This window comes from Kogia breviceps, chromosome 5 (genome assembly GCF_026419965.1).
Source record: "Kogia breviceps isolate mKogBre1 chromosome 5, mKogBre1 haplotype 1, whole genome shotgun sequence".
In the NCBI taxonomy this organism is placed as follows: Eukaryota; Metazoa; Chordata; class Mammalia; order Artiodactyla; family Physeteridae; genus Kogia; species Kogia breviceps.
The window spans coordinates 70,371,227-70,398,575 of NC_081314.1; the positions used below are offsets into that span (position 1 = coordinate 70,371,227).

The following is a 27,349-nucleotide window of genomic DNA, read 5'->3' on the forward strand; positions in this document are numbered from 1 at the left end:
TTGACTTTTCAACATTTTATTCTTGTATTTGTACAGCTATATTTTACAACTCAGTAATGCAGTTTAGACACAGCCAAACCCTGTCTCCGGAGTAGTTATAACACAAGCATGACGCAGAATGGGATGAGACAAACATTCCCAAAGAGAGCTTAGTTAGTGATAACTCCAAGTCCCTGTGTCTGCCTACACTTCCAAAAGGGATGGTACAGTCATTCCCCGCTGAAAACTTCCATGAAAAAAAGGCACCGTAGGACACGTTGTACAGGTATATACAAACCGAAAACTAGAACAAAACTACACATTTTTCCTTCCGCAGCTTTTTTTGTTCTTTTTTTTTTTAATACACACTTTGTAAATTGTAAACCTTCACTTGCAAAAAAATACAAATACACTGAGGCATTTTAGACAAAATATTTTCTTACTTATACAGATGCAATACTTAAAATATTCTCTTAAGTGCTCTTTCTCAATAAAGATTCTCAGATCCGTGTCTGCCTGCAGATACAAAATCGAGCCTTTAACGCAGTTTTATATTTTTAATATATCTTTTTTAGGTTTATATATATTTATTTTATATATATATATATTTATATATTTACAACTCTGCCATATATTCCTTCACCTTTGGTTAAAAAAATTAAAGCCCTCTCTTTGATAACATACCGAAGTCTCTTCTTTTAAAAGAATGCACATTTACATACAAAAGAAACATCTGATCCCGCAAAACATATACATTCCTCATTTTGCAGACTAAGTCAAGTCAGAACTTTTGCATACTCCCCCAGCTTCGATATATAAAATGATTTTGCTTTTTGCTGACATGGTTCGCCTTACACATAGGAGAAGAAGCAGTATTATTTTCTTAATGTTTTACGGCAGTGGGGGAGGGGAGCGGCCTTGGCTCCCCGTCCCCCCGCCCCTCCCCCACCCCCCCCACTCCCAGCTATGATTTGCACTAGTGGATGAAAGAGGCACTACATCATGGGATGAACATGGTAAAGTGTTACAGTATCCTTTGGGTAGATTCTGAGAAGGGGCTCGAACGGAAAGCATCAACACTCCATGCTTCAGCAGGCTTTGGGGAGCTCCGGGGGCAGGTCAGTGGCGGACACACGGTATTGCACCTTGGTGTTGGTAATGGCACCGTGCTTCTGGCGCAAGTGAAGACGCAGCTGGCTTTTGTGACGGAAATGCAGGTTACATTTCTCACACTGGAAGAGAACCAGAGGCAAACTGTTAGCCATCAACTCAAGAAAAATGTCATTACTCAAGGACCTTGAGAAGGAGATTCTCCCTTCAAGGGATGGGGCAGCTCTTCCCTCTGGAAGGCCAGTTTGAGAACCCACATGAATTCTGGCTTCTGCTAAGGGACAAGTAAGTTGTGTACAAATGTCCCTTCCTTGCTTTCCAAAGTGTTGGTCATGCTTTTACCCTGCTTGAGATGCATTTCCCTGCTTCAGCTCCACAAGTTCAAGTCTAAACCAAACATGCCGTTCCGATGCAGACTCCCCAAATTTTTAAGGCTTTCCTGACTCCCTCAAGGATGAAAATAATCCCTCTTTCCTTTGACTTCTGTAAGATTTCTAGCCTTGCCATCCCATGGATTAGTATCCTTCTCAGGTAGGGAATCCTTTGATGGTGGTGATCACTTCTTACTAAACTTTATAATCTTCCCAGTTCCTAATAGAATATACCTCAGATAATTATGCAATAAATCTGAACATATTTGGATAAATGGATTAGAACAGTCTGAATTCATAAAAATTCTGGAATCTAGGATGTGCTTTAAAAATGCAGTTATATTCCTTTAAGTTAGTGTGTACAGCTCAGATCAGCTAACAAGGCATTAGCAAGTAGAGCTGTTTCTTGCTTTGATTCAATGAATGGATGATAATGGTTTTAGTGGGAAAGTTCTTTAAAAGTAAAATGGATGACTAAATATAATGGGGTAACCTGACACAATCCTGGAACAGAAAAGCATTTTAGGTAAAAACTAAGAAAACCCCAATAAAGTATGGACTTCAGTTAATCATAACATACCAGAATGGGTTCATTAGTTGTGATGAATGTACCTTAGTAATAAGACGTGAGCAACAGGGGAAAACTGGGTACATATGGGAACTCTCCATACTATCTTTGCAACTTTTCTATAGATCTAAAACTATCCCCTAATAAAAGTGTAATAAAATATGTTCATATAGAGAATATGTTTTAAAATAAAAATGGAAATAAATTTAGAAAAATAAAAAAATTCAATGGGCAGGCAGTGAGTAGAAAGAGCCCCGGTCTTGGGAGACAAGGGCCCCTCATATCTATGGCACCCACTGCTGTCCGTCCTGAGCACGGCATTTCTCTCTGAGCCTTGGCTTTTCCTTCTGTAAGGGACTGAGTCAATATACTCTGAAGGTCAGTCTTAACTCTGACATTCCTGTGTATCTAAACATCCAGAAAATAACTGAAACAGCAAATGTGTACTGGACTCTCACTGTGGGCCAAGCACTGTTCTGAACACTTCAGGGAATCCCTTAATTTAATACAACTCCATGAGGTAGGTGTTATTATCAGGCTAATTTTACAGATGAGGAAATTAAGGTACAGAGAAGTTAATTAATTTGCCCAAGAACAAAAGCAAGTAAGAAGATAGTCACTCAAGGATTGAGAAACAACTGAATGAAAATGACCACCTTTTCAGGTTAATGTTTGCGATACGGGTTAACGATTCATTCATTCGTCCTTGTATCCATCACGACCAGAGCGATGCCATAAACTCAGCAAAGCTAGCCTCATCTATAACCGTAGTTTCCACACCTGTAAACCATGGGACTCTTTCTTCAATTAAATGGAGACTGGAAAGGGAAAGAGACTGCTACTGTCTCATTCCAGTCCTGTCCTGCGGGGTTGCAGAACCTCAATGATTGAAAGAGCACAGTTTGAAAACTGCTCATCTACAGCATCCTCACTATTTCATAGAGAAAGAAAACTGTGGCCCAGTGAGAGGGTCAGGGTTTGCCCACAGCCCTAAAAAGGGTCACTGTCAAAGCTGGAATAAGAACCCAGATATCTCAGCTACCTGGCCAGTATCTTTCCCCTTTACAGCAGAGATCAGTAAACTGTTTCTGTAAAGAGCCAGACAGTAAATATTTTACACTTTGTGGGCCTGATATTCTCTGACACAACTACTCCAGCTCTGCATTATAGTGTGAAAGAGGCCAGAGACATACGTAAACAAGTGAGCCTGGCTGTGTGCCAACAAAACCTTATTTGTGGACGTTGAAATTTAAATTTTATATAATTTTTATGTCACAAAATATTATTCTTTTGATTTTTTTTTTTTAGCCATTTGAAAGTATAAAAACCATTCTTAGCTCATGGAATTTCAAAAATTAGCCCACAAGCCACAGTTGGCTGAGACCCTGCCCTAGAGCACTGTGATTCCAGTGGCCCGATCATGACCTTTTGCTGCTGGTCACCTGCAATTGCCTTTTCTCTGTTTTTTTCCCTTGTATCACCACATTCTTCTGGTTCTCCTCCTACTCTATTGACTGTTCCTTCTCAAACACCTTAGCTCCTCTGAAGTAGACATCTAGCCCAGTTTACGGCCGTGCTGGAAGCACTCAATAAGCGGCTGTGGAATGAATGAATGACTCCGATATTTATGTATTCACAATCCAGACCTCTTTCCTGAGGCCCGGATCGCCTAGCCCAACACCCCCACTTTAAAGATGAGCAAACTAAGACTCAGGCCAAGGTCAAGCTGGTTGTCTTAGGACCATTAGAGCTCAGTGGCCATCCCACTGCGTGCCTGAGATTACAGCAAACAGTCCTGTGGCCCCAACCCTCCACCTCCGCACACGTCCCAGGCCAGCCAGCAGCCATGAGATGCTAACGTACATGGTAAGGTTTCTCCCCCGTGTGGATTCGCAGGTGGCTCTTCAGAGTCTGAAGGTGCCGGAAACGGGTGCCACAGATTTCACAGGGATAGGGCTTCTCGCCAGTGTGGATGAGCACGTGGGCACGGAGGTGGGCCACCTGCGCAGAAGAGCAAAGAGCAAAGTGAGAGGCTCTGCCGGGGTGGGCTACAGACACCCCGCAGCCTCTCAGTGGCACCCGGGGCTAGGATCCTTCCCCACGTCCTTTGCTCACCTGGACAAATCTGGCTCCGCACGTTTCGCACTTGTAGGGCTTCTCTCCGGAGTGAATTCGGGTGTGGGTTTTCAGGTTGGCTGGCCGGTTGAACTGGGCCCCGCAGATGTTACAGCGATAGGGTTTCTCACCTGTTACCGAGAGAAGGGGAAAAGGCAAGCCACACTCAGCAGAGGTCTCCACAGTCCCCGGGCCCTGGATTTCAAAGCAAGCTGCCCTTCCTGGGGCCACTTTGGCTTTCTTTCCCTTGGAAGATGTCAGAGAGAGGCGTCAGGGGTTGGCCACCCCCACCTGCCAGCCCTCTCTTACACACGCACCAGCACACCTCGCCCATGACCAGGGTCAAGAAGCAGGTGGTGACGTGGAGGGAGGGAAACGATGCAGGGCGTGGGACAAGGAGGGAGCGAGGTTCCAAGAACCAGCCTTTTCATTGGGATTATCTAACTGTGGGACGTGGACATGTCACTCTCCTTCTCTGGGCCTCAGTTTCCCTCTCTGGAACCCGAGGGGTGAGTTTAGATGACCTGGGAAGGCTCTTCTAGCTCCTCCCTCGGGTAAGACTGATTCAGTCATCAACCCACTCCCCAGAGAGACACAATCAGGCCGCTCTAGTTTCTCTCTTTGAGAACAAACATGCTTTTCCACTTGTGGCAGCTACAGCTGGATTCCATTTGCAAGAGAGCTGGGGCCCGAGTTGGAGTAGTTGCTCAGACAGAGGAAACCAATAGAAGGGCCGAGCCTTCCTTCATGGAAAGTTTCTGGGATAATAGACCCATTTAAAATACCAGGAGAGAGTCAACTTTGGACAACAATCAGGTTATTAGACGCTACCTAGGAAAGGAATGTGAGTTGATAAGGAACAAGCCCTTAGAGGGAATCAAGAGGCCTTTAGCGTTTTTCTGATTTATAAAAACTGAATCGACTTTGCCCTTCTCAGCCAAAGTTTCTTCCCCTGTACAGTGGGATTAACACTTCTGACCCCAGCAAAGGTGGAAAAGCAAGACAGAGCATGTCAGAGAAAAGACAAAGGATGTGGGGAGTGGCTGGGTCACTAAGCAAAGACGTTGACAGGGCTAGGCCCGCACTTAGACCAGGGCAGCACTTGCTCCCTGCCTCACCCCACCGGGCACCAAGGCCCTACACTGCTTTCTCGAGAATGCTCTCCCTGTCCTGCCCCTGGGGAACCCCGGTGAGCTCGGGGGGTGGGGGCAGGGTGTACAGGGCCATACCCGTGTGGACGGTCTTGTGGCTGGCGAGGTTGCCCTTGTAGCGAAAGGAGGCCTGGCAGCGGTCACACTTGTAGGGTTTGTCACTGTGGGTCTGCAGCGTATGCCTCTTGAGGGAGGCCTCCTCAGAAAAGCGGCAGTCACACTCATTGCAGAAGAAGGCCCCGTTCTCTGTCGGAGGGTGGGAGGGGGCACCAGCGTCAGCACCACAGGGAAGGGAGGTAGGGCTCCGAGTCCTCCCCGCTCCGGAGCTACCCCCAGGGCCAAACTGAGCCCCCAGCGCCCTGTCTGACCAGTGTTCACGGGAGCCCAGAGCAAAGGGCCTGCACAGAGTCTCTTTTACTTAGCGTTTAGAGTCTCGATCGTGGAGGAGAAAGGAGACAGATTTGAATATTAAGGTACAGGAGGGAAACTCAGACCCACAGGTACCCACATGGCCTGCGCCAGCTTGAGGAAAGCTTGGCACTTCCTTCTCTCGAGAGCTCTGAGAACTGACTTTCCTTATCAGGTCACAGTTCTACTTACATTCATGCACAGAAGCCCTTGAGTAAGACAGCCTCTGTCTGTGTCTCTATCTCCAAAATCAGGATAATAAACCCCTGTCCTGCCTACCTCGCAGGAGCACTTTGTATAACATAAAGCATCATAGGAATGTAAGATATGAATCAAAGTCAAAGATACTTTGAGTTCATCAAAGGAGGAATTAATGATGACCATAGTCACCCTTGCACCTATCTGGACTTCATGTCTCCCAAACAATTTGAGATAGGGAGACCAAAGATGATGGTGGAAGTAGAAACAGAGGCCCAGAGAGAAGGAACTGGAGTGTAGAGCAAAGGCAAATGGCCACGGGGCCAGGAGGGGACAGTCCCTGCTCTCCCAACTATCGGTCCATGACCCTGTGCCAAGCCTCTGAGTGTAAATAAATAATTTTTTCTTTTGTTTTAACAATTTGGAAATGACACATCATGGTGGTTTACCCCTGAAGAGGCATCACTGGGCTATCCTGCTACAGACAGAGCTGGAGGAAGAGGTAAAAACTGGGGAGGCCAGTCACACACTATCCAGAAATGTCAATTAATAATCAGTTCAACTGGGCTTCCCTGGTGGCGCAGTGGTTGGGAGTCCGCCTGCCGATGCACGGGACGCGGGTTTGTGCCCCGGTCTGGGAGGATCCCATGTGCCGCAGAGCGGCTGGGCCCGTGAGCCATGGCCGCTGGGCCTGCGCGTCCGGAGCCTGTGCTCCACAGCAGGAGAGGCCACAGCGGTGAGAAGCCCACGTACCGCAAAAAAAAAAAAAAAAAAAAAAAAAATCAGTTCAACTAATCGAATTCAGCTGACAATAACTGAGTGCCTACTCTGTGCTAGACTCACTAGGCCCGATGGGAAATGCAGGCATGAATAAGGCCGGATGCTTCTCCTGGAACGTACAGCCTAGCAGGCTGAACCAACATGCACACCAGTCAGTTTGGGTCCAGGGGGCCTGAGAAGGCTCCAGGAGCCAGTTATAGCCAGCCCCACAGCCAACTTTGCTGGAAGGAAGCTGAAAGGGCTGTGTGGTCCTTCTGTAGTCCCCCAGATCAACTCAAATTCCCCATCCCTTGCTTTGGTCAGCCTAGTTCCCTAGGAGGTCAAGAGTGGGACTATGGCTTGGTGATTTAAATGCCGATGGACTTCCAACCAGGGGCTTCTCCCAATCAATGACAACAGCATAAATAAAATGGAAACACAAGGCCCGTGGAGCAGAGGCAGAGGCCAGGGGAGGGAGGGGAAGGAACTCACCGCAGCTGGAATCTGAGTACTCAGACTGGGTCTCTCCCAGCTCCTCGGGGAACGTGGGAGCAGTGGCGTGGAGGCACATCTCTGCGTGCTGCGGGGACTGAGAGCCACAGGACGTGCACTTGGGGGCGTGCAGGTAGAGCGGAGAGTGGCTCTCACTGCTGCTGCGTGGGGAGCCGGCCAGGGACCTGTGGTGTGGGGAGGAAAGGGCCTCAGCAGCTGGAGCAGGGCAGAGCGCTCTGCCGGCCTTTGTGCGTCCCCCCCTCCCTGTGCTCAGGGCAGCCCAGAGGCCACCTGGAATCTGAAGCCCCGGAGTTATTTATCCCCAAGCCTACCTCCAAATAGCAGGCACATCGAGATCACTGATGGGGGCCACCCTGAGCCCAAACTCCACTCCCGGGCCCAGTTTCCTCCCCTCAGAGCCACAGTCCACAGCCTCCCTCGGTCCAAGGCAAGTAAGAGGACTCCCCCCTGCCACAGAGATTGCAGGAGCTTGGGATTCTTGGAATGCTCATCTACCATGGAGGGGAATTCTCTCTCTGTGAAAATATACCGAAGCTTAAGGTCCTTCCTCACTTAGGCCAATTCAATCAATAGGCCTTGGCCTGTACCTCCAATGTGCTCAGCATTTCAGGCAAGAGCAGAACACAGCCCCCTGCATCCATCAGAAGTGACCCCAGAACCCTGCCCAGGTAAGCCCTGACCCCAGGACCGGACTGCCTCTGAAATCACCTGTTGACAATGTTATTGAGCCTGCTGGCCTGTGGGATGGTGGAGTCCTCCCCATTGGTGCTGAGCTTAGCTGGGGACTGGAGGTCAAGGGTCTCGGGCTCCATGGGTGGCTGGCAGGCCGGCGGGGCAGTGTAGGCTCGAGGGGAAAGGCGGCCCAGCTCGGCCTGCTCGGGCCCCTCTGGATTGGCATTCTGGTTGAGGCTGTTGAGCACGATGAACTTGTACTTCTTCCAGTTGCAGGCTTTGGGGTCAGTGGGGCTTTTGGCCGGAGGGGACCCGGAGGTCTGGAGGATGCAGGCGTTCTTGCTGCTGCAGGACTCCGTGGGCGAGTTGGGTTGGCAGTCAGACTTCTGGGGGCTCTGCGGGCTAACCAGACCCTTCCGGTTCAGGGATGCATTGGGCGGCTCGAAATGAAGGGCAATCTCATCCTCCGACGAGGGCCTCTCTTCCTCTTTGCCGGCCTTGTCACAGGCGAAGTATGGGGCGCTCCGGGCCGAGGGGGCAGCAGGCTTGGGGCCCTCGGCCACACTGTAGTGCATGTCACTCCGTGCCTCCTCCAGGGCTGCCTCCTTGGGTGAGTAAACGTTGTTGTGGCCCACAGTGGGGGATAGCTCCATGGCCGGCCGACTGTACTCACTGGGGACTGGCCTGGCACTGTCGCAGGGGAGGGTCCGCTCCTTGGGGAAGGGGTTGGCCACAGGCATCCGGGCATCCCGCAGCTCCTCGTCAGAGAAGAGGAAGCTGCTGACCGGAAGGTGGCCATACATGGGGTACGAGGCTGGTGGTGTGGACAGGCCATTGTACAGGCTGGGGGCGAAGGCTCTGCTCTCACACCCAGGGGCGTTCCTCAGGGGCAGGCTGTTCTCCACCACTTCCCGGCCCCGATAGGCCATGATGTCTTGGGGCATCAGCATCCGGCTGTTCAGGAAGTCTTCACGGGGAGGCTTAATGGCAGGGACCATCTCTGCTTCACTGCAGGAGCAAAAAGAGAGAAGACCCCGGCCTCCAAATCAGAACCTTCCAAGTGACACTGGTCTATGAAACCCCATTTGCACTTGAGTCAGCCAGACATGGGCGATGTGGCCCTGGAGTAGGGAAACACTTGCAGTTACAAGACAGTTCCACTAAAAGTCTAGCAATCTAGCCCACAGCTGGGGAAACAAAGCTCAGAGAGGGGAAGTGAGTTACTCACACAATCAGTGCCTGTTTAGACGTGATTTTGTATGTTTAAGTCCCATATGTATACATATGCATGAATCTATAATTATTCAAATGTTATAGAATACAAAGCTGTCAGAGTCCTTATCTCATTTCATCCTTACAGAAGGGATGTAGATCAGGAATTACTGTCTCCATTTTACACACCTGGAAACTGAGCTTCAGGGAGGGAAGAATCTATATGATGTTGGTTCCGCATGTTTGGAGGGTCACTGTCATACTGGTGCCCTGTGAAGAAGGGACTTGCTCTATATACTGCCTAGAGCCATGGGGAAGTTTACTTTGGAGAACAGGCAGCACGTGCCAGCGTAGGAAGCCCTGGCTCTGCAGCAGCCAGACCTCGTTTCCAGTCCCTGCCGTGCCACTTCGCAGCTCTGTGACCTGGAGCAAGTTACTGAACGCTCCAAGTGCAAGGCCTGACCCAGAGAAAGCATTCATAATGATGATCTTGCCACCATTATCACCCACGGAGACAAAGAGCTCAAGCTGCGTATACTTGAAGGGACATTATATGGGTGAAAAATAGGCCAGCTCAGTCCGATCGCAGTTAACAGAGCTAGAACCAAGGAGTGAAGGTGAAGGGAGCCAGATTTCTACTCACTGTAAAGAAGAGCTTTCGAACTATCCAAGGGAGAACTGCATGGCTCTAGGAACACTGAGTTCCTGGCTCCTGGAGATGTTCAAACAGAGGCCGGAAACCTTTCTGTCTGAGAAGGGATGCAATTATCCTGGAGTAGCTGAATCAAACGGTTCTTTAGAAGTCAAGGCCCAAGTCTCTGTTCCACTTAGCAAAGCTCTTCCCTTCTTTGGCTCTCAGGTTCCTCATCTTTCCGTGATAGTCATGTCTTACCAGCCCTCAGGTAGGGGGCTAGACCCAGTGAACCCAATTTAATTCAATAAATGTTCTCTCTAGTAGGACTGGGGTGACATAAAAGATGAGTAAAGCAGCCCACAGTCTGGTGGGGGAACTAAGGGGCATATGTAAATAGTTAACAGTGGAAGCCTAAAGGAGAACTAAAACATGTATGCAAATAGTGAAAACAGAGGCAAAGTCTAAAAGGCAAAAGGCTTTCAGACACAGCTGAAGAGCTGAGGAAAGAGCAAAGTGATAACTGCACAAACATCTATGAAGAAGCTGGCATCCAGGTGTGGTCTTGCAGGATGCATGGGAGGAAAGGGTCTATCAAGTGAATGGAAGGAAGCCAGAAGTGGGGATGCACACAGCGTATCTAGGTAGCAGGAATGTGCAAAAGCAGTAGAAAGGTAGGTTGTGGCATATCACAGAGGATTATTTCTTCTGTGTGCAAGCATTATCAAGCATTTGTGACTCTGTCTGATCCCTTCCATCTCCAAGGCTTCCATCTCGGCGGCAGCTCACCTGGCCTTGATGAACTTCCGGCAAGTGTCCACAACATGCTCCATCTGCAGGTACATAGCTGTGGCCATCACGGCCATGATGTTGCCCTCCCGCAAATTGAGCCGAGACGTGTACATGAAGTCTAGGAGGATGCAGAACCCCTCTGGGTTGATCTCAGGATCCAGGTTGATCACACTGAGGTTGCATTTCAGCTGGTCTGTGAAGATGCTGTAGAACAGGCCACTGTAAAACAAAGAAATGTCTCACTATAACAGACACATAGAAACTGTTATCAATTACAGTCACCACGGACGCTCAGCCCCTCTCCCCTGGACCTAGCTCCAGAGCTTCCACGGCAATTAATAATAGCTGCCATTTATGGAGAATTTACTAAATCCCAGAGAGTCATTACACACTTTACATACACTATCCCGTGCTCCTCACAACCTTGCAAGGTAGATTCTATCCTTCTCTCCCTTTACGAACGGAGGGAACTAAGATCAAAGAGGTCAAGTGATTTTCACAAAGTTACAGAACCTGTATTCTTTTTTTTTTTTTTTTTTTTGCAGTACACGGGCCTCTCACTGTTGTGGCCTCTCCCGTTGCAGAGCACAGGCTCCGGACGCGCAAGCTCAGCGGCCATGGCTCACGGGCCCAGCCGCTCTGCGGCATGTGGGATCTTCCCAGACCGGGGCACGAACCCATGTCCCCTGCATCGGCAGGCGGACTCTCAACCACTGCACCACCAGGGAAGCCCAGAACCTGTATTCTTTTGGTCTTAACTGCACAGCTTACCAGAGCTAAATTTAGCACTCATTTGTAGTAACTATTTTGAGTCTATATCTTTGGGATAAGCAATTCTTTTCTTGTTCCATCACATTATCCTTATTTTTAAAATCTTATTGTATTTTTTTAGAAGCAAATTGGGTATTGATGACAAATAAAATGATGCCTACATCTACAGTTTACTGATTTTCTAAGTCTATAGACTATCACAAGGTCAATACTCCTAGAAGAGCCAAGTCAGTGTCAAGCCATGCCTCCAGGTACCCTGATGTCTGGTAGAGGAAAGAGCACTCAGTGAGAGGCCAGAATTCTGGACTGTCATCTGGATTCTACTCTTTCTGGGCGTGTTGCCAGAAGTGAGCTAGACTTCACCCAGTAGTTAGCTAGGCAACCCTGGGTAAGAGACTTCACTTCTCTGCACCTTGGTTTCCTTCTCTGCAAAGCAGAAACCAGAGTGTCTCCCTTACAGGCCTGTGGCAAGAATGAGAATGTGAAGGGGACAGATTGATGCCTGGCACGTAGTAAGCATTCGGTTAGTGTTACCTATTATTTTTCTCTATATATAAACCTCTCCACTATTTAAAACAAAGGTGCTTGTTGTAGATGTTGAATAAGTCCTCTACTAGCAATCAAGATCCCTGGCTCTACAACAGTTCGCCTATGAATGTCTTCATTTTATCATCTATGAAATGGAGCTAATCATGCCATCCATAACACAGGCCACTATGGAGATCCAGGGAGGTGCTGTAACATAGATTGATCTGAACACTTGAAATACTTGACAAGTATGAAGAATTAACCAGCTCACTTTCACCAACTTACATATGCTCGGAAACACCCATAGAAATATAGTCATGGTATAAATAAATACAGACACAGAAAAAAAGAGCAAAAGATCTCAAATTAACTTGCTTAAAATATTTTAAAACTCGCTTTCACTTTTCATTTTTTCACTGGTTCACTGAAGTTAGTCTCCACGTTTGCCCAAAACATATCTCTTCCGGAGACAGTATATGATTTCTTCTCCCTCTATCCCCACAGAACGGAAACTCTTTCTTTTCTAAAAGTGTGTTCATTCGTTTGCTTCCTGGGGACCCACTCTGCCAGGCCGTGTGCTGGAGATCTGGATAAAAATGAGATGTGATCCCAAACACAGCCAGAGGCCTCCACGCTCCACACTGGCAGCCGGTACCATCGTTCCCCTTATATCCATCGCCCACCTTCCGCTTCCAGACCCCTCACCTGCAGGCCATGAGGACTGTCTTATGGGCTCGGAACTGCTCCCGGCTCACCACGATGACAACATCCGTCAAGATGTCGCGGCTCCGGAGGCGATTAAGGTTGAGAAGAACGTCACTGGCATGGCGGGTGAACTGGATACAGCTGTCAGCCGGCGAGGCCATTTTTTTCTTCACCTGAAAGTAAAGGTCAGAATCCTGTTAGTCCTCCAGAACCTGTTTCCTTCTTACCAGGAGTGTGAGAGCAGGCGGCTTAGCCTGCTCCCTTCTGTTTGCTTTTGAACAATTCATGGCCCATCTCTGGGCATTACTCTTCGTGTCTGTACAATGAGCTAATAATCTTTAACCAACTTGTTAACAGAAAACCCTATTGGGGAAAGAGGAAGGGAATGAATATTTGTTGAATGTTTTTTCCACATACCAAACTCGCTGCCAGCATTGAGAGGCAGTGAGTGTGTGACAGGGGAGAGAAAGCATGCTTTGAAGGTTAGCGCATGGGCCATACCTTTTGCAGGCTGTGTGACTTGGAGCAAGTTGTTTTACGGTTTCTGGGCTTCAGTTTCCCAAAATGGGAGTAGTAATTCCTATGCAGTTGTAAAACTTAGAGATACATGCCTGGTCCACAGTAGATTCTCAAAAATCGTAGCTATTCTCATCGGCATCTCATTTCATTATCCCAGTCACCATCTGTCTCTCCCCTGCTAGGCTTCAGGATTGTCTGACTGTATCCTGAGCACCTAGCACCTTGCTGGTGCATAGTAGGTGGCTAAATTAACATGAACCGAGAACTGAGTAAGGGAATGAGTGATCGCACAACAGTGTTAAGACAGTCGAAGGCAGGGGCAAAGGGGTGGGGGCTGGGTGTGACAGACAGGCAATCGGCTCTCCTTTATCTCATCTAATGAAAAGTGGTACCATTCACAGAGACACATACATTGGCAAATTAAAAGAAAAGTTTGTCCACGAAATTGTAAAGCATATATAATTCAATTTACTTACCCAATGCCTTGATTCACAGTCCAAAATTCTGCTTAAAACCTGCAGGGAAGAGAAAAAGCAAACAGAAATTGATTTAATGAATGTAAGATTGTCCACTATAGTCTTATTTTAGGACACACATATTTAGTTTTACTTTGATAGCTGCAGCCTGCCAGCTGGTGCGGTTTCACCACAAGCTAGCAAACATTTTTTCCAGCTCGGCTCTTACGGAAACAACGGGCATTCAAAGCCATGCGATAATAATGCTTTTACCCTGAGTACTGGGAATACAATTTCATACATTAATTACATATATATAGACACATTTATTTCCTCTCTCAGAGTAAAAAATGTATGCCATCCAAAGGCTCTTGAGTTTATGGGAAAGAAAAAAATAATAAAAGTGATTCTTTCAAAACTAATGAGAATGATCCTTCAGGGGCCTAAAAACTCTGGATGCTTTTCAAAACCTGATAAAATATTATCTTTCAAGGCCTAGAATGATTCCACAAGGCCAACAGGGTCAACATCTTTATCCCTATTTCACTGATGACAAAACTGAGACTTGGGTTCAAGTGGCTTGCTCAGGACAAACAGCTAGGCAGTATTTCCTGACTAGCTGAAACACTTAAGACGGAATAAGGAATCTGCAGAATTCAACCTGAGATGGTGTATCTACTCTTCTCTCCTTTTTTGAAATTTCCCCTCCCATTCCTCTTGGGTCTAAGACCAGATACAGGACTACAAACTTCCAAGTTTGTGCTTCCCCCTGCTGGTGAAAGATTTAACTGTGCGGTTTAGCTGAGAACTGGCCAGGAAGCGCTTAGGAAATATGGACCCTCTCCAAATTGCTTTCTTTAAAACAAAATAATTTAAAGCATAGGTGAAAGACTCTCATTTATGATCACATGTGGGCTGCAAAACAAAACAATATTTGAAACCACACACACCCCCCATGCCCGGCTTTTTAAAAAGTGTAGCCCTTTAGAGTTATCTTCTGGGTAAAGAGGCCCAAGGCCAGGGAGGCCATATTGGGCCACATAAACAGTGAGTGACCTGGCCCTAGGTCTTCTGGCTTAAATTCCTGTTCCCTTTCCAAATCAGCCTACGTGCTGTAGAACATGCAAGACAGCACCCTGATGTGGGTGAATCTCATTTTTAAGTTCCTTCCCTCACACAAGCACTTTGCCCCCATTCCAGGCTGCTGAGTCTTACCAAATGAGCACTCTAAAATGAGAGGTTTCCTTGAGTCTGTAACCAAACACTCTGACATTTCTCTGTGGTCCCAAGTGCCAGTCACTCAATCTCATCGGCTTCAAGGTTAATGTGTGCATGTGAGTGAGTGGGGACTGGATGGGGGAAGGAAATGGGGGAAGGGAGAGGATAGAAAAAGACAAAAGAACCTATTTATTTCCTCCTCTCCCCGTTCTAACTCAAGATGGGCAAAGAGAGATACACTGAATGGGTCCTAACCAAAGTCCAATGATGGTTTCCTTGGAAAACGAATGCTGAAGACACATGTGAGGTTTATTTATAAACCTTCCCCTCTTCCCCCATGGAAGAGATTCCCTCAGCCCTTCTGGAATACCTAAGGCTGCCCTGGAATAAGCTTCAAACACGATCTTGCCTGTGGATTTCCAGTCACAGACTTTTGGAACCACAGGAAGCCCAGATTTGCCATTTCACCTTGACAAGTGGCAATGACTCACTCCAGATGCAGAATGAAACAAACAAACAAAACAATTCCCCTGGGTCCACTGTCAGCCAGGCCCTAGGCTGAGCACTTTCCACTGTAAACCTCTCGGCCTGGCTAGACCAAAAACAATGCACATACACTAAGGCCCCTGTCCTTATTAAGTCCACTCCTTTCTCAGCTAGCTTTGTCTTCGGAGCCCCACAACTAGTGAGTATGTGGGTTACAGTGGGTGTGGGCAATGCTGCCGCCCTCTAGATGCTGCAGGTGTGGGAGCACTACAGCATCTGGTTTGGTTTTCGGGACCACTCAGCTCTTTCCCATCCATTATTGTGGCTGATAACAATAACAGCCCCCATTTACTGGGAGGACACTAAGGCTCCAAGGGATGTCTTGCCCAAGATCTCAGAACTAATTCCAAGCAAAGCCCGGGACAAACCCCGTCTCCTAGCTTCGGCCATCCCACCACTGCCAAACACAAGACTCATTCCACAGAATCAACCAAGAGACCAGAGCTGTCAAGGGGAAACTGACATCTGCAAGGGCCCAGACGTGGGCTCTCCCCACCCCAGCCAGCCCCAGTCGCGGAAACCACCAAGTGAGAGTTAAACATGGTCTTTTCCACCCCACACACTTTCTCTCCTTTGGCGCTTTCCCTGTGTATTTTCAATGAGGCACCTTGAGAAGGCAGATCCTTTAAAAGGGTTTGAAGAAGAAAAAAAGACAGAACTCCCCCTCCAAAAAAAAAAAAAAGTCAAAGAGAAAGAAGACAGCAGAAAGGAGAGGGAGAGAGACAAGAGGTGAGGAGAGCAAAGCCAGCCAACATGAAAGACCCCAGCCTTTTCCTCCCGCCTCCAGAGGCAGCCCCCGTCTCTTTGCTCACACACAAAAGGGCACAAACTCGAGCCCAGCGGCCAGGGCAAGCCCGCGCAGATCCGCAGATTCGCCCACCCCCATCACACCGTACCTGTCTGCCAGGGACCGCCCACCCCCGGGCGTGCTGCCCCGCACTGCGGCCCGTCCACCTGGAAGCCCCCGCAGGCACGGCGGAGGCCCGGCGGTACCCCGGTGGCAGCCCTTAATTTGGTTACATTCAAAAAAAACTTTTCGTGCACCTCGGTAACGAACATTATGTGTGCCTTTTTTCTTTCTTTCTTTTTTTTTTTTTTTTCCTGTTACGCCGTCAAGGCAGGGGGCAGTGAGGGGAATGGCACAACCCTCTCATTCCCGGAACGTAGTCGATCTCAACTCAGCGGATTTCAAAGAACACTCTCTGCCTATCTCCGGCTCCAACAAGAAGTAACTTTCCAGGAAGCTGCCGGCCCGGACGGCCGCCAGCATCGCAGCCTGCGCCGCGCGGGCCGCTGGGGATTCACCCAGCGAGGTTGGCGGAGGGGCTGGGCGCCCGAGGAGGAGGCTCGCGAGGAATACGGCACACTTTCCCCTAAATACCTCGTCCTCTCCCGGTCCAGGACTCCTACAGTTCACCTAGTTCAACCCTTTCCCCATAACAATTTTATAAATAGGGAAAGTCAGGCGCAGCTAGTCTAGAAACCAGGATTTCGAGTCCAATCCCAGGCGTATTTCATGACTTCAAGTTGCCGAATTCCGGTGTTTGTTTGCCTGGTGTGTCTTTTTTTCTCTCTTTCTCTCATTTTGCTTGCCCCCGCCCCTCCCCCTGTTTTAAAGGGAGTGGTTAGGCGAGGCCTCAAGGTCAAAAAGATGGAGTCCCGAGGACTGAGGGTCTCCATCCAGCGCGCCCCAGCCGAGTTGGAGGAAAACTAAACCGAAAGCCCCTTCCGCCTACGTTGGCAAGAAGGCGAACCAGCTCGGCTCGGTTTCCGCCTAAGATCTTTAGAATAGGAGCTGTCAGGTCGAACCTGGCCAGATTTCGGAATTTCCTTATCCGATTTCTCCGGAACCATAGAGAAAAGGTCGGGATTCGGCAGGGGCCTGGGCGCAAACCCTATCGCGTTCATGGGCGCGCTCCAAGGGTGCCTCGCCTTCCCATGGCCTTCCTCGGAATTATAACCCCTGGGCGCCATCGCCTAATCGGTCTCAGTATCGAGCTCCGAGAGGTACTTTTGGGGGCCAGGAGGTGGGGAGTAGGGGGCGCGAAAGACGCAGCCTGTAAGGCCGCAGTCCACTCCTAAAACTGGCGGGTAGCGTCACAGTGCGCCGCGCATCACATCAGCAGCGGAGGCGGGGTCAGTAAAGACTGGGCCTCTTTCGCTTCATAAAATCCCACTTTCTCATCCCTTCGCCCAGTGGGATAAAGGTGAAAGCGAAGGCTGAAGTTTAATATGGGATGGGATGAGAATCTAGGAAAGGAAGCTAAAATTAAGTAAATACACTTATTGGAAATTAGGAGTCCACTGGTTCCGGGACTAGCTCAAACCTAATCATGTTTTACCGCTGCCTAACACTAGAGGGAGCCCTCCATCAAGGCTTAAAACCGACAACTCCTTGTCGCCCCGCCCCTCCTTCACATTGACCTAGTTTTAGACACAGTCTCCCGATTTGGAGAATGCCTTCCGCCCTTCCCCCTTCAATATCCCGTTGGGGTTTTGGATTATTGGTAATCTAATAACTCCAATAACTCGTTGAGAAATCCAAAGGAGAATTTGGAAGTGCAGAGCACTCTTTAGGGGCAGGGACGAGGGATCTTAATAAGGCTGGAGCTGCCGCAGTGGAACCAGCATCAGGGCTCCTTCCGGAGCGCTCCCTTTCTCCGCAGCGTCTCAGCTAATGAGCTGCTCGGGTCTAGCCATGGTGATCTGTAGGTGGAAGGGTAGGGTCAAACCGCCGAGTTGTTTTTGTTTGGGGGGAGAAACACTCCTCGCGCTCTTGGCTGGGGGGCGGGAGGGTAGGAAGACAGTAGATAAAAGTGAATTTGATAACGCGGTGGCCTCGGCAGTCGCTTTGGGTGACCGAGGAGATGTTCAGGGACATTATGTCCTGACTTTCATTTCTATCACACTTCCTGCCAACAGCTCTCTTGCAAGCCTTCAAGCTTCTAGGAAATGCAATAAAATAGAGGGATGTGTTTTATCATCAAGATCTGAAGAGGAGCTGCAGAAGGGACGCTCCCCAGGCGCCCAGCTCGTGACAGCCTTCCAGAAAAGGCCGGCAGTCGATGCCAGCCGACCACGAGCAAAGATATTTTGGCCATCCTGGCTGGACCGGGCTCGGCCTTTGCAAAAGTCTGACGGGATATGGGAGAGGCATGATCTCCCCAGGCAAACAATGCCTTTAAAAATCCGATCTGGACAGAAGTCAGCCAAGGTCTTTATTCACGTTAATGAAGATGGAAGGCACTAACTGTCCTTGGAAAGCGATGAGTCAAACTTGACCGCTCTTCAAACACGTCCCCAGATTCCTTTCCAACCCGAACAGAGGCGCGTTTCTCCGACGCGGCCTCCAACAGCTCCCGCAGCGGGAGAGGCGGAACTCGATTCCGGCGGACCAGGGCGGTGGAAACAACGGCTTCTCCCGCGGGTGTGCGCGCCTGCGGTCGCTAGGGGCCGCCAGCACGCGGTGGCGCGTTTGCCATCTTAAATTTTGAGCTCCGAGAAAGAAAACTTTGCTGAGAAGCTGTTGTGGATTTCACTCTGCCTGTTCTTAGGACCCCCCCACACACAATTGACTTCTCGCCAAGCCACTAAACAAAGTTTGGAAAGAAGGGGAAGAGAGCTATTTCAGGATCCAAATGTGAGCCTCGGGAGCAGCGAGGTGCATCTCTGCAGGTCTAGGGACTGGGCTTTAATCACGCCCTAACACACGCACAGCCCCCTCCCAAGAACTGAGACTCCCACCCCTGAGCACTACCGTAGGCTTTTCATGTCTGTCACTGGAAATCTTGGGCCATGCTTTCTAAACAAATTCCTCGGAGACAGCTGTGGAACCCTTTCCAACAATGGTTACCTAAGAGGTTAAAATCATGGCTCCCTCTGACTTCTGCTCCTTTCTCTTAGATAACTCAAAGGGGCGGAGATAAACTCGCCTCTGACTTTAAGTCACTGACCTGGAATTCAGAAGCTTAAAATCTGGTTCCAGTTAGGTCACTAACTCACCATTAACCCTCTCATCAGGCCTGTTTCCTCAACTGTAAAGCGATATATGTCCTAGAGCCCATGTGGCATCCCTCCACTATTGACTTTTCCGGGGGAGAGGCCACAGCGACTGGGAAATCGTGTTTTCAGAACCTGGTACTTTTTGGTTCTCTTAGCGGAGGCAGATACCCGTCGCTGAGTGGCTGTGGATGGAGCAAGCATCCGCAGGCTTTCTAATTTTCATCCATCGTACCAAAACTTTGGAGGTTGGGTGTCATCCCCATTGGAGGGTACCCTCCCTCTAAATCCTAGCACCTGGTTGGGATACTTGGGGACCCGTAGGTGACGAGCCTGGACCACTGCCCCAGTCGGGGAACTCAGACAGGACCTACCACTAGGTGGCGGACTCAGTCCGTGCGAAAATCGCCGCGCGACCACAGCCTTCCACACTCGACTGCCCCCCACCTTTTTGCTGTTGTTGTCTCTTAAGGGAAGGGGGGGGTGCCTCCATAGGGCAAAGCTGGAAAACACCGAATTTACTAGATGTAATTCCTTCTTCCCGATGCTCATAGGCCTCTGGCAACCAAAACGCGGTGTCTGGAGCTGCGTTCATGTAGTATACCTTGATTCTTCCAGCCCGAAAGGCTGAATGTATTGGGAAGAGAAAGAAAGGGTGCACATGTCTTCAAAAAGCAGAAGGCACTCGACGGCATTACCAGAGCTTTCTGCCAAACACTGGTCGACCAGCAAAAAAGTCGGGAATAAACTGATTCCCACGTAGAAAAGGGGTCCTGGAGGCCAAGGGCAGGCTTAACAGCGCTCGGCTAAGCCGGGGATGGGGGAGTGGGGACGAGTTGGTCTTTTGGTGGGGCTCTCGTCTCAGAGTGGGAGGCGGGGAGGGTTGGGAGGAGCCGTTCCTGGCTTCCAGTGGGGCGAAGAGAAACCGGCCAGCTTTCCCACAACACAGCACCCTCGCTCGGATCACTGCGGCGGCTTTCCCACTTGTTGCGCAGTGCAGGCAACTGGCACGCGCCACACTACTTTGACTCCCAGAGGACTCCAAACCCGGCTACGGATCAGCCTACCATTGCCCCAGTCCATCCACAAACCTCCCTCCCCGACCCACCCCCGCATACACCATCTTCACCGCCAGCAAAACTACAGGACTTCCAGTCGCTATGGTTTTTTACACCAAAACATTCCTCCCTGTCTCAATATCAGACAGACAGCAGAATTCGGGTGCCCTGAGAGGTCAAGTCCAAGAGGGAAGGGGGGCTACCTTCGCCAGGAGAACTCGCCTACTTAAAGCCAACCAGGCAAGCCTCCCCGAGAGAGACAGCGAGCGCGGGTGCGCGCGCGCGCGCACACACACACATACACACACACTCGAACTACTTCGCCTATTATGACACCATCCTAGCTTTTCTCCCTTCTTTTGAGAGATCAACTACAAAGTCCTTGTTTAAAAAGCTACTTTTATCTCTCCTTCCTAAAGAAAAAAAAATCCTCATAAGGTCATTTCACAACATTTTTCAAATATTTGACTTTTGCAAATAGATAGTTTCACCCACCGAGGGGTGGCGCTGCCGCACCACCTCCTCTGAATCGCTAAATTTTTCACAACAAAGTGGGTTGTGAGTGTGGCTACCCGGCAAAGGAGAGAGGGAAGGAAGAATTTTGACATCTAGCCATGGCTACCATTTACTCAACCAATAACTGGAACTCTTTAAGGCTCAGCAAACGACAGCTTAAGAGTTTAGAGTCCCATTCCTGTCAACCAAACCCACAATAAAAATGGGACAGGCTTTTCAAGAAAGCAAGGGGTAGAACCCTTCAAAACTGAGCATAGAGGAAATGGCCAATTGGAGAATTCCCACTTCTAGCTGCCTTCTTCAAGTTGCCCGGTTTTTACAAACAGCTACTAGCCTTATTGTCACTATCAACAGACCCTTAAAACCAGTCAGTGCTTGGGCCTGCAGTATTGGAAATCTTCCAAATAGGATATTGGAACCTTCTATTTATAAGCGGGGGGAGGGAGGACTATTTCCCATCTTCAGGTTTCTATTTTGGCCTGAAGACTCAACTACAGTCATTTTAGCAAGGGAATGCCCATCTCCTGGTACTCCCTTTCCATTTCCTCCTTCCCCCGAGACAAATATCTTTTCTCCTTTTTTTTTTAAAAAAAAAACCCATATATTTCAAAGCAAGAATATGATTTCACCTCGTTCCTCTGAGCTTATGTTTGCTACCTCCAGGAATAGTGGGTGGACAAGGGCCAGATGAACTTCAACTTGGGTTGCAGATTTACGAGGTTCTGTTCCAGTGCCAAAGGCTCTTAGTAGTAAATAATGAGCAAAATAGATACCTGTCTCCTGACGGATCCTGCGGGCCCCCCTCTTACTTTTTTTTAAAGCTATTTATTAAAACCACACACACCTTGCAAAGAAAAAGGGAAACTGGCAGTCTCTGTAGAGGAAGCCGGTGGCATCGCTCTGAGCCACAAACTGTATTTCTAAACAGCCCTTTCCCTGGTTCCTTCTCTCCTGCCCCACTTTTTTTCTTTTTACTTTTTTTTTAAGTAAAAAAATGCATCTACTGACATTTTACTTTAAAGAGAAAAAGAGTAAAGCATTACAAGATTTACCTCCTGGAAACTATAAACTGAACAAAAAATCCATAAAGGATTAAATCAGTTTCCTGGGGGGGATGGCCAGCTCACAGAAGAGGTCAGGGACCCAGTAACAGCTCTGGACTTTGAGCACCCACTTTGGGGTCATTCCTTCGGCTCAGCTGTCAGGACCCCCACCACCAAGTCAAACATTTCGAGAAAGTGCACAACATAAAAAGGATCTTTTTCATGCTTTTTTTTTTTAATTGGTAGGCTTGTGTACTTGTTTTCCATAGGATAGCTTTTAAAACTCATTACTGCCACACTAGTTCCATTTTTGGCCAGAGTTCCAAGATAATACGGCATCATAAAGGCAACGCAAGCCACAGTTCTCACGACGTTTACCACGGTCACTGCATCCGGCAGCGGGGTGGCCCCTCGCTCCCGCGTCTCCCCAGCGCAGCCGATTTCCGAGGCTCCAACTCCCCACCCACTCCCGCCCCGGGCCGCCGCCGCCGCCGCCGCCTTCCCGCATTCTTACTCCCTCAAGGAGAGCCACAGGTTGCAAATCCAACCAACCTCGCAATCCGTTTTTGCAAAATCACTCACAAAGATCTCCCGTTCGCGCCCGCGCCCCCTTCTCCCGCGCCAGATCCCCCAGCCGGGGTCACAAAGTGCCCTTTCTCTCCTCCCGGGTCTCGCACGTAGGACCGCGGGCTGGGGCTGTTTGTTTTTCCCCTCGCCCAGCGCAAGGACCTCGGGAATCTGAAGCCCTGACGCCGGCTACTCTCCGGCCCGCAGCTTTTGTTTGTTTGTTTTTACAAAGCTTGCACCATGGGAAAAATAAAATTTAGGAAAGCGGGGGAACAGCCATTGGGAGCTAACACCGAGTCACGAAGCGCCCAAAATACAAACACCGCGACCGCCAGAAATCCCGCCACCTTCCCGCTTGGCTGGGCCGTCCTGCGAAGGTTCCCGGAGTCCCAGCACGCTGAACAGCACCGCAGGTGCAAACGCGCACCCCATTCCCACCCACCCCCCAAATCCCCGTCCCGCCACAAGCTTCTCTCCCCACGTTGGGGAGAGGGAGCGCGCGGGGCTTCCCGACTCCCTAGACTGCAACCAAGAAAGAATAATTTTCAAAGTATTCAACACCCCCGCCCCCAGGCAAGCTAAACCTCCCCCAAAACGCAGGGGAAGGGGACACCCAAACACTCGGATCTCGTTAGGAAGATCAAGGCTCTGAAAAGCAAGAGTAGAACCCATACTTCAACTGGGTTTATGAAAAACAAAAAATAAAAACAAAACGAGGAGTTCGCTTGCATTTTTCCTCCCAAATCTCGGCTCGGAGGTAGGGAATCTAGAGGACCAAGGCCGGTGGAAGGGAGCCAGCGGGGCGAGCGAGCGGGCAGCCTCCCTCCTCGCCTCCCGGAGTGACCAAGAAGGACGTGAGAGGGGAAGGAAGGAGAGGCGAGGGAAAGGAGGAGGGAGGGAGGGAAGGCGAGGCTGGAGCTAGGGAGCAAGGAAGGCAGTTTGCAAGCTAGAAAAGAGGGAAAAAACACAGCCGCACGAATCCAGCGAGATCACAAGCCGTACGCAAGCAGCAGCAGAAAGAGCGAGAGCGCTAGCGCGCGTCCTCTCCGCCGTCTGGGGCCAGACAGCCTCCAGACTTGCCCGAATCACCCCCCACCCCAGCACTGTCTCGTCCTTTCTGCTCCGGCCGCCCCCTAATTCCCCTCCTTCCTCTCCTCCACCTCCTTTTCAAAAACCAAAACAACACAAGGGAGGGTGGCAAAAGCCTCCCCAAACCGGCCAATTCACTCAAAGACAACAAGAATAAAATAGTAAATATATAAAAATCTATATCCTAGAGTGGGAGAGACGTGGGACTAATCTTCGGCATTTATTTTAACACCTGACAGCTACAATAAATAAATATATACATTTACATCAATAGATACACATAGGAAACTTGTAGCCAAAGCATTTGGCAAGAGCGGAAAAAAAAGAATTAAAAGGTAAAATAATGATCATGAGCAGCGGCGGCGGCGGCAGCGGCAACAGCGGCGGCGGCGGCGGCAGCAGCAGCAGCGGCGGCGGCAGCAACAGCAATAATCACCTGGTGTCCGGCCTTTCCTAGAAACTTCTTGCATCACCACTTCTAAGAACCCCAGTTCTAAGAATCAACAGAGCTCAATTCTCGGAATTTGAGCTGCGGGCTTTACCACTGCTACGTGGCAGGGGAGGACTCGGTGTCAGCTCTCCGCGACTTTTGCCTGCTCCGGCCCATAAAAAACCCTCAAAGCCACAATATTTTCCCACTGTCCGGCATATTTCGGGTTTCTCACAGGCTGGGCGTCTCGGGTTTGGAGGTTTCGGTGTGAGGCTCGAGGGGCCAGACGGTGGCTCTCCCTCCCCGACCCCCGGGCGATGGTACAGCCTGCTCCGCCACCGTCACGTGGGCGCCCCCTCTGTGACGTCGGCGTCTTTGCTGTAGCAAAGCTCGGCCTCTGGAATTCTGAGAACTAATTTGCTATTCGGTGACATAAGAGGGGGAGTGCGCTTTGCTTTCCCGGGGTCTGGGGCTGATTCCTCCTCTCTTCCCCATAAACTCAGCTCCTCGAGCTCAACACACAAAAGGGAGCGAGAGGTTCTAACCTTTGGGAAAAGTCTGTTATATATAGTAGGTTTCGAGGCGAGTAAGAGAAAAAAACAATAAACACCACAGCTCTTTCCAGCTAGAATATTAGGCACCACGAGAAAAATATTTGCCAAGCAGTTTTCGGTGGGTTCATCTGCTTTATTTTTATTTGGGACAGTTTTTTTGTTTTGTTTTTTGGGTTTTTGTTTTGGTTTTTTTTCCTTGTTGGTGTGGTGGCTCGGGATTTGGGGTTGTTGTATTTTGATGGGTTTCGAATTTTTGCTTTTGATTTTTGCCTTTTGCAACTTTGTGATGTTACGTAAATCGTAGGATCCCGCATCGGTTGGATTTTGTTTTGGGTGTTTTTGCCCCAATCTCATCTCTCAAGCGCTTTAAGGAAGATGTGTTATTTTAATACTGATACTATTGAAAGAAGCTTGAATTTTTTGTCGTATGTGTTACATCCCAACCCCATTTTTTTGGGGGGGGGGAGGGTGCAATTTTCTTTCTCCCGATGGACTTTTACTGAGAGGACGCTCCCCTGCACTTGAGAGACATGTTCAAAGGATTTGTTTTGGTTTGTTTCTTTCCAGGACAGCAAGTGGTGGGTTTACTCTTTCTGTTATTGTTGACTCTTAGGAAATTTCTTGCTGCGAGAAACGTGTGTGTATGTGGGTGTGTGTACGCGTGTGTTCTACAAAATTCCGTAAGCCAAATACATGTTTGTGTTTTGCTTTTTTTAAGATCTTGATTCCGCCCCCCCGCCCCCACCCCCACCCCCCGCCCAGCTCGCTTCAAGGTCGTTGTAAAAAAAATCTCTCCTGTCTGTGTTTAAAGAGATCAGCCGGAGGGAATTCTAAAGGCCTACCGTGCCAGTATCACAGATACTGCGTGTGTTTAGAACAGACTGTGCTACAACTACAACGCGCTGCACGCAGCACAGTCCTCTTAGCTTTAGAGCTGAGTTTCGAGGAGGAGGAGGAAAAGGGGGAAATCTTTCTTTCTTCCTTACTTCCTTTCTTTTTAAAGGCAAATGCAGTGCAGAATCATTCCACTGTGGGCCTTGGTTTGTTTATTCAGAACTGCCAGTTTCCCTATTTAAATATTGGTTGGGGTTTTTTCCCCTCCTACTCATCCCTGAATGAGGGAGACTCTTGTTTCTTTTATGTCTGTCTCTTAAAAGAAGGGTGTGAGGGGAAAATAATATTTCAGATTCCTCAAGTATTAACCCAAAATGTTTGGACCAGAAGCAGCTTTCAAAGGTCAGGCTGTTCTGAGCCTTGGCTATGAGAGTCCTTCAGGCAACTCATTAAATTACAGACGAGTTCTTAAAGGTTCCACAAAATTTCTGCACATGTTAATTTCCAATAAAGATATCTCCCAAAATAATCTACCTCTCCCAACCCCAAATTTGGGTTTATAGAACTGAGCAGAGCTATGAAAGATTGCTGGCTGTTTCCTGGGATATTTGGGATCTCTTTCCCAGAATGCCATAAGAAGTTCAGATCTATCGCTGAAAATGTTGTTGTCAATGCAGCCCCCTTTTGGAAAAGGCTGTGTTGGGGTTTTTAAAACTAGGAGAGATCCAAAGGGGTCGACTATTTTCACAAGGGCTGGAGCTTAGGAAATATGCATAAGTGTCTGTCCCTGTGAAATCTGAATATTTTAATACTTATTGACAGATGAATTACTGCAGCCTCTGCAGAAAAGCCTGTCTTGTGAAGGATTTTTGAAAAATATACACAGGACGAATGCTGTCACTGTTGTCAAAATGAACATTTTACCCCCAAAGACACATGATATCATCCAGTGCAGATCCATTTGGCCGGAAGGGAGACTGTTTTTCTGATTGTCCCCTTCCCCCTCACTTTCAAAGCGTTTTAAAGGAATCCCACTGGACTCAAAATGACACCCCGATTTTGCTGAAGTGATCGTCTTTGTGTATTTGTATGGGTTATAATTTTTCTATCTTTTATGAGTAATGAGAACTTTAGAGTTTCTCTGGTGTCTGTATGGTTTGGAATGTGAATTGTATGGCTCTGCCCTATTACTGATCCTACAATGAGATTACTTTTGTAATTTGGGGTCACTTTTCTTGTCAAAGTTGCCATCCTGCCTCATTGTCTCCTCCCGCCCCCCCTTAAATACATAGTTTACCCCTCCCGCGTTCTCTTTGCCACTCCAATCTTAGCCCCATGGGGGCGCTGCAGAGCAAAGGGAAATCTCCCTCTGACAGCAGAACAAACCAGCGTGGGGGCTGGGAATGAATTCACCCTTCTTTAATTCTCTGCGGGGAGCCCTTGGAGGAAGACCCCACCAGGCCTGGTTTATAGATAATTAATCCTACCGCCAGGGACCGCAAACCTTCTCAGGACGTTATTTCTGGGACCCAGTGCCAGGGTCCCACATTTCTACTTTTTTTTTTTTTTTTTTTTGCCAAATTGAAGTGTTTACACCGAGAGAAATTAACCAGAACATGAGACCGTTAAATGGAAAAAAAAATTATTAAAGCTATTTTAAAGATGAAGATTTACTTTTAGATAGGTCCCCTTTTCTCTGCGGAATGAATGGTGAGGAAAATCGTGTACCCACCTCTCAATCTCTTTTCAATTCCTAGGAAAGTAACTTTATCAAATTTTATACCAGATGAATTTCTTCCAGAATGCCTTCTCTCATTCTTGATCTCTCCCCAGTAGTAACCAGTTGGCATCACTTTGTGGACCTCCCTCATTCCAGCAGTGCTAGGATTAAAGAAAGGATTGACTTGAATATATTCAAATTCTTTTAAATCATCCTTAAGAAGCTCTGAAGAGAGATTCCATGTCTGGGGTCTTATGTGTGATTCCTGTGGACTTGGAGGGGCTGTGTATCAACCAGTCCTATGATTTAATTGTTTCT

The 27,349-nt window shown here is 48.7% G+C and overlaps 1 protein-coding gene and 1 long non-coding RNA gene across 4 annotated transcripts in view; one reads left to right on the forward strand and one right to left on the reverse strand.

Moving 5' to 3' along the window:
• BCL6 (BCL6 transcription repressor) lies at positions 1–24,408 on the reverse strand. 2 transcript variants are annotated; one of them, XM_059064960.2, is made up of 10 exons: positions 23,930–24,408; positions 13,479–13,517; positions 12,484–12,656; positions 10,477–10,698; positions 7,881–8,852; positions 7,152–7,336; positions 5,373–5,540; positions 4,144–4,274; positions 3,892–4,029; positions 1–1,211 (listed from the first exon to the last, which is right to left on the reverse strand). In XM_059064960.2, the coding sequence occupies exons 3-10, from the start codon at positions 12,642–12,644 to the stop codon at positions 1,068–1,070; spliced, it is 2,121 nt and encodes a 706-aa protein (XP_058920943.1). In that variant the 5' UTR covers positions 12,645–12,656; positions 13,479–13,517; positions 23,930–24,408; the 3' UTR covers positions 1–1,067. The 2 variants fall into 2 exon arrangements, with proteins under 2 accessions (XP_058920943.1, XP_058920942.1); XM_059064959.2 differs by lacking the exon at positions 23,930–24,408 and adding an exon at positions 14,673–16,087.
• Positions 24,331–27,349, forward strand: part of LOC131757470 (uncharacterized) — a 9,787-nt gene continuing 6,768 nt past the window's right edge. The window contains exon 1 of one of the 2 annotated variants that reach the window (XR_010840717.1): positions 24,331–24,595. This is a non-coding gene — a long non-coding RNA (uncharacterized lncRNA). The remainder of the gene's footprint in view (positions 24,596–27,349) is intronic. The other variant, XR_010840718.1, reaches the window with a different exon arrangement.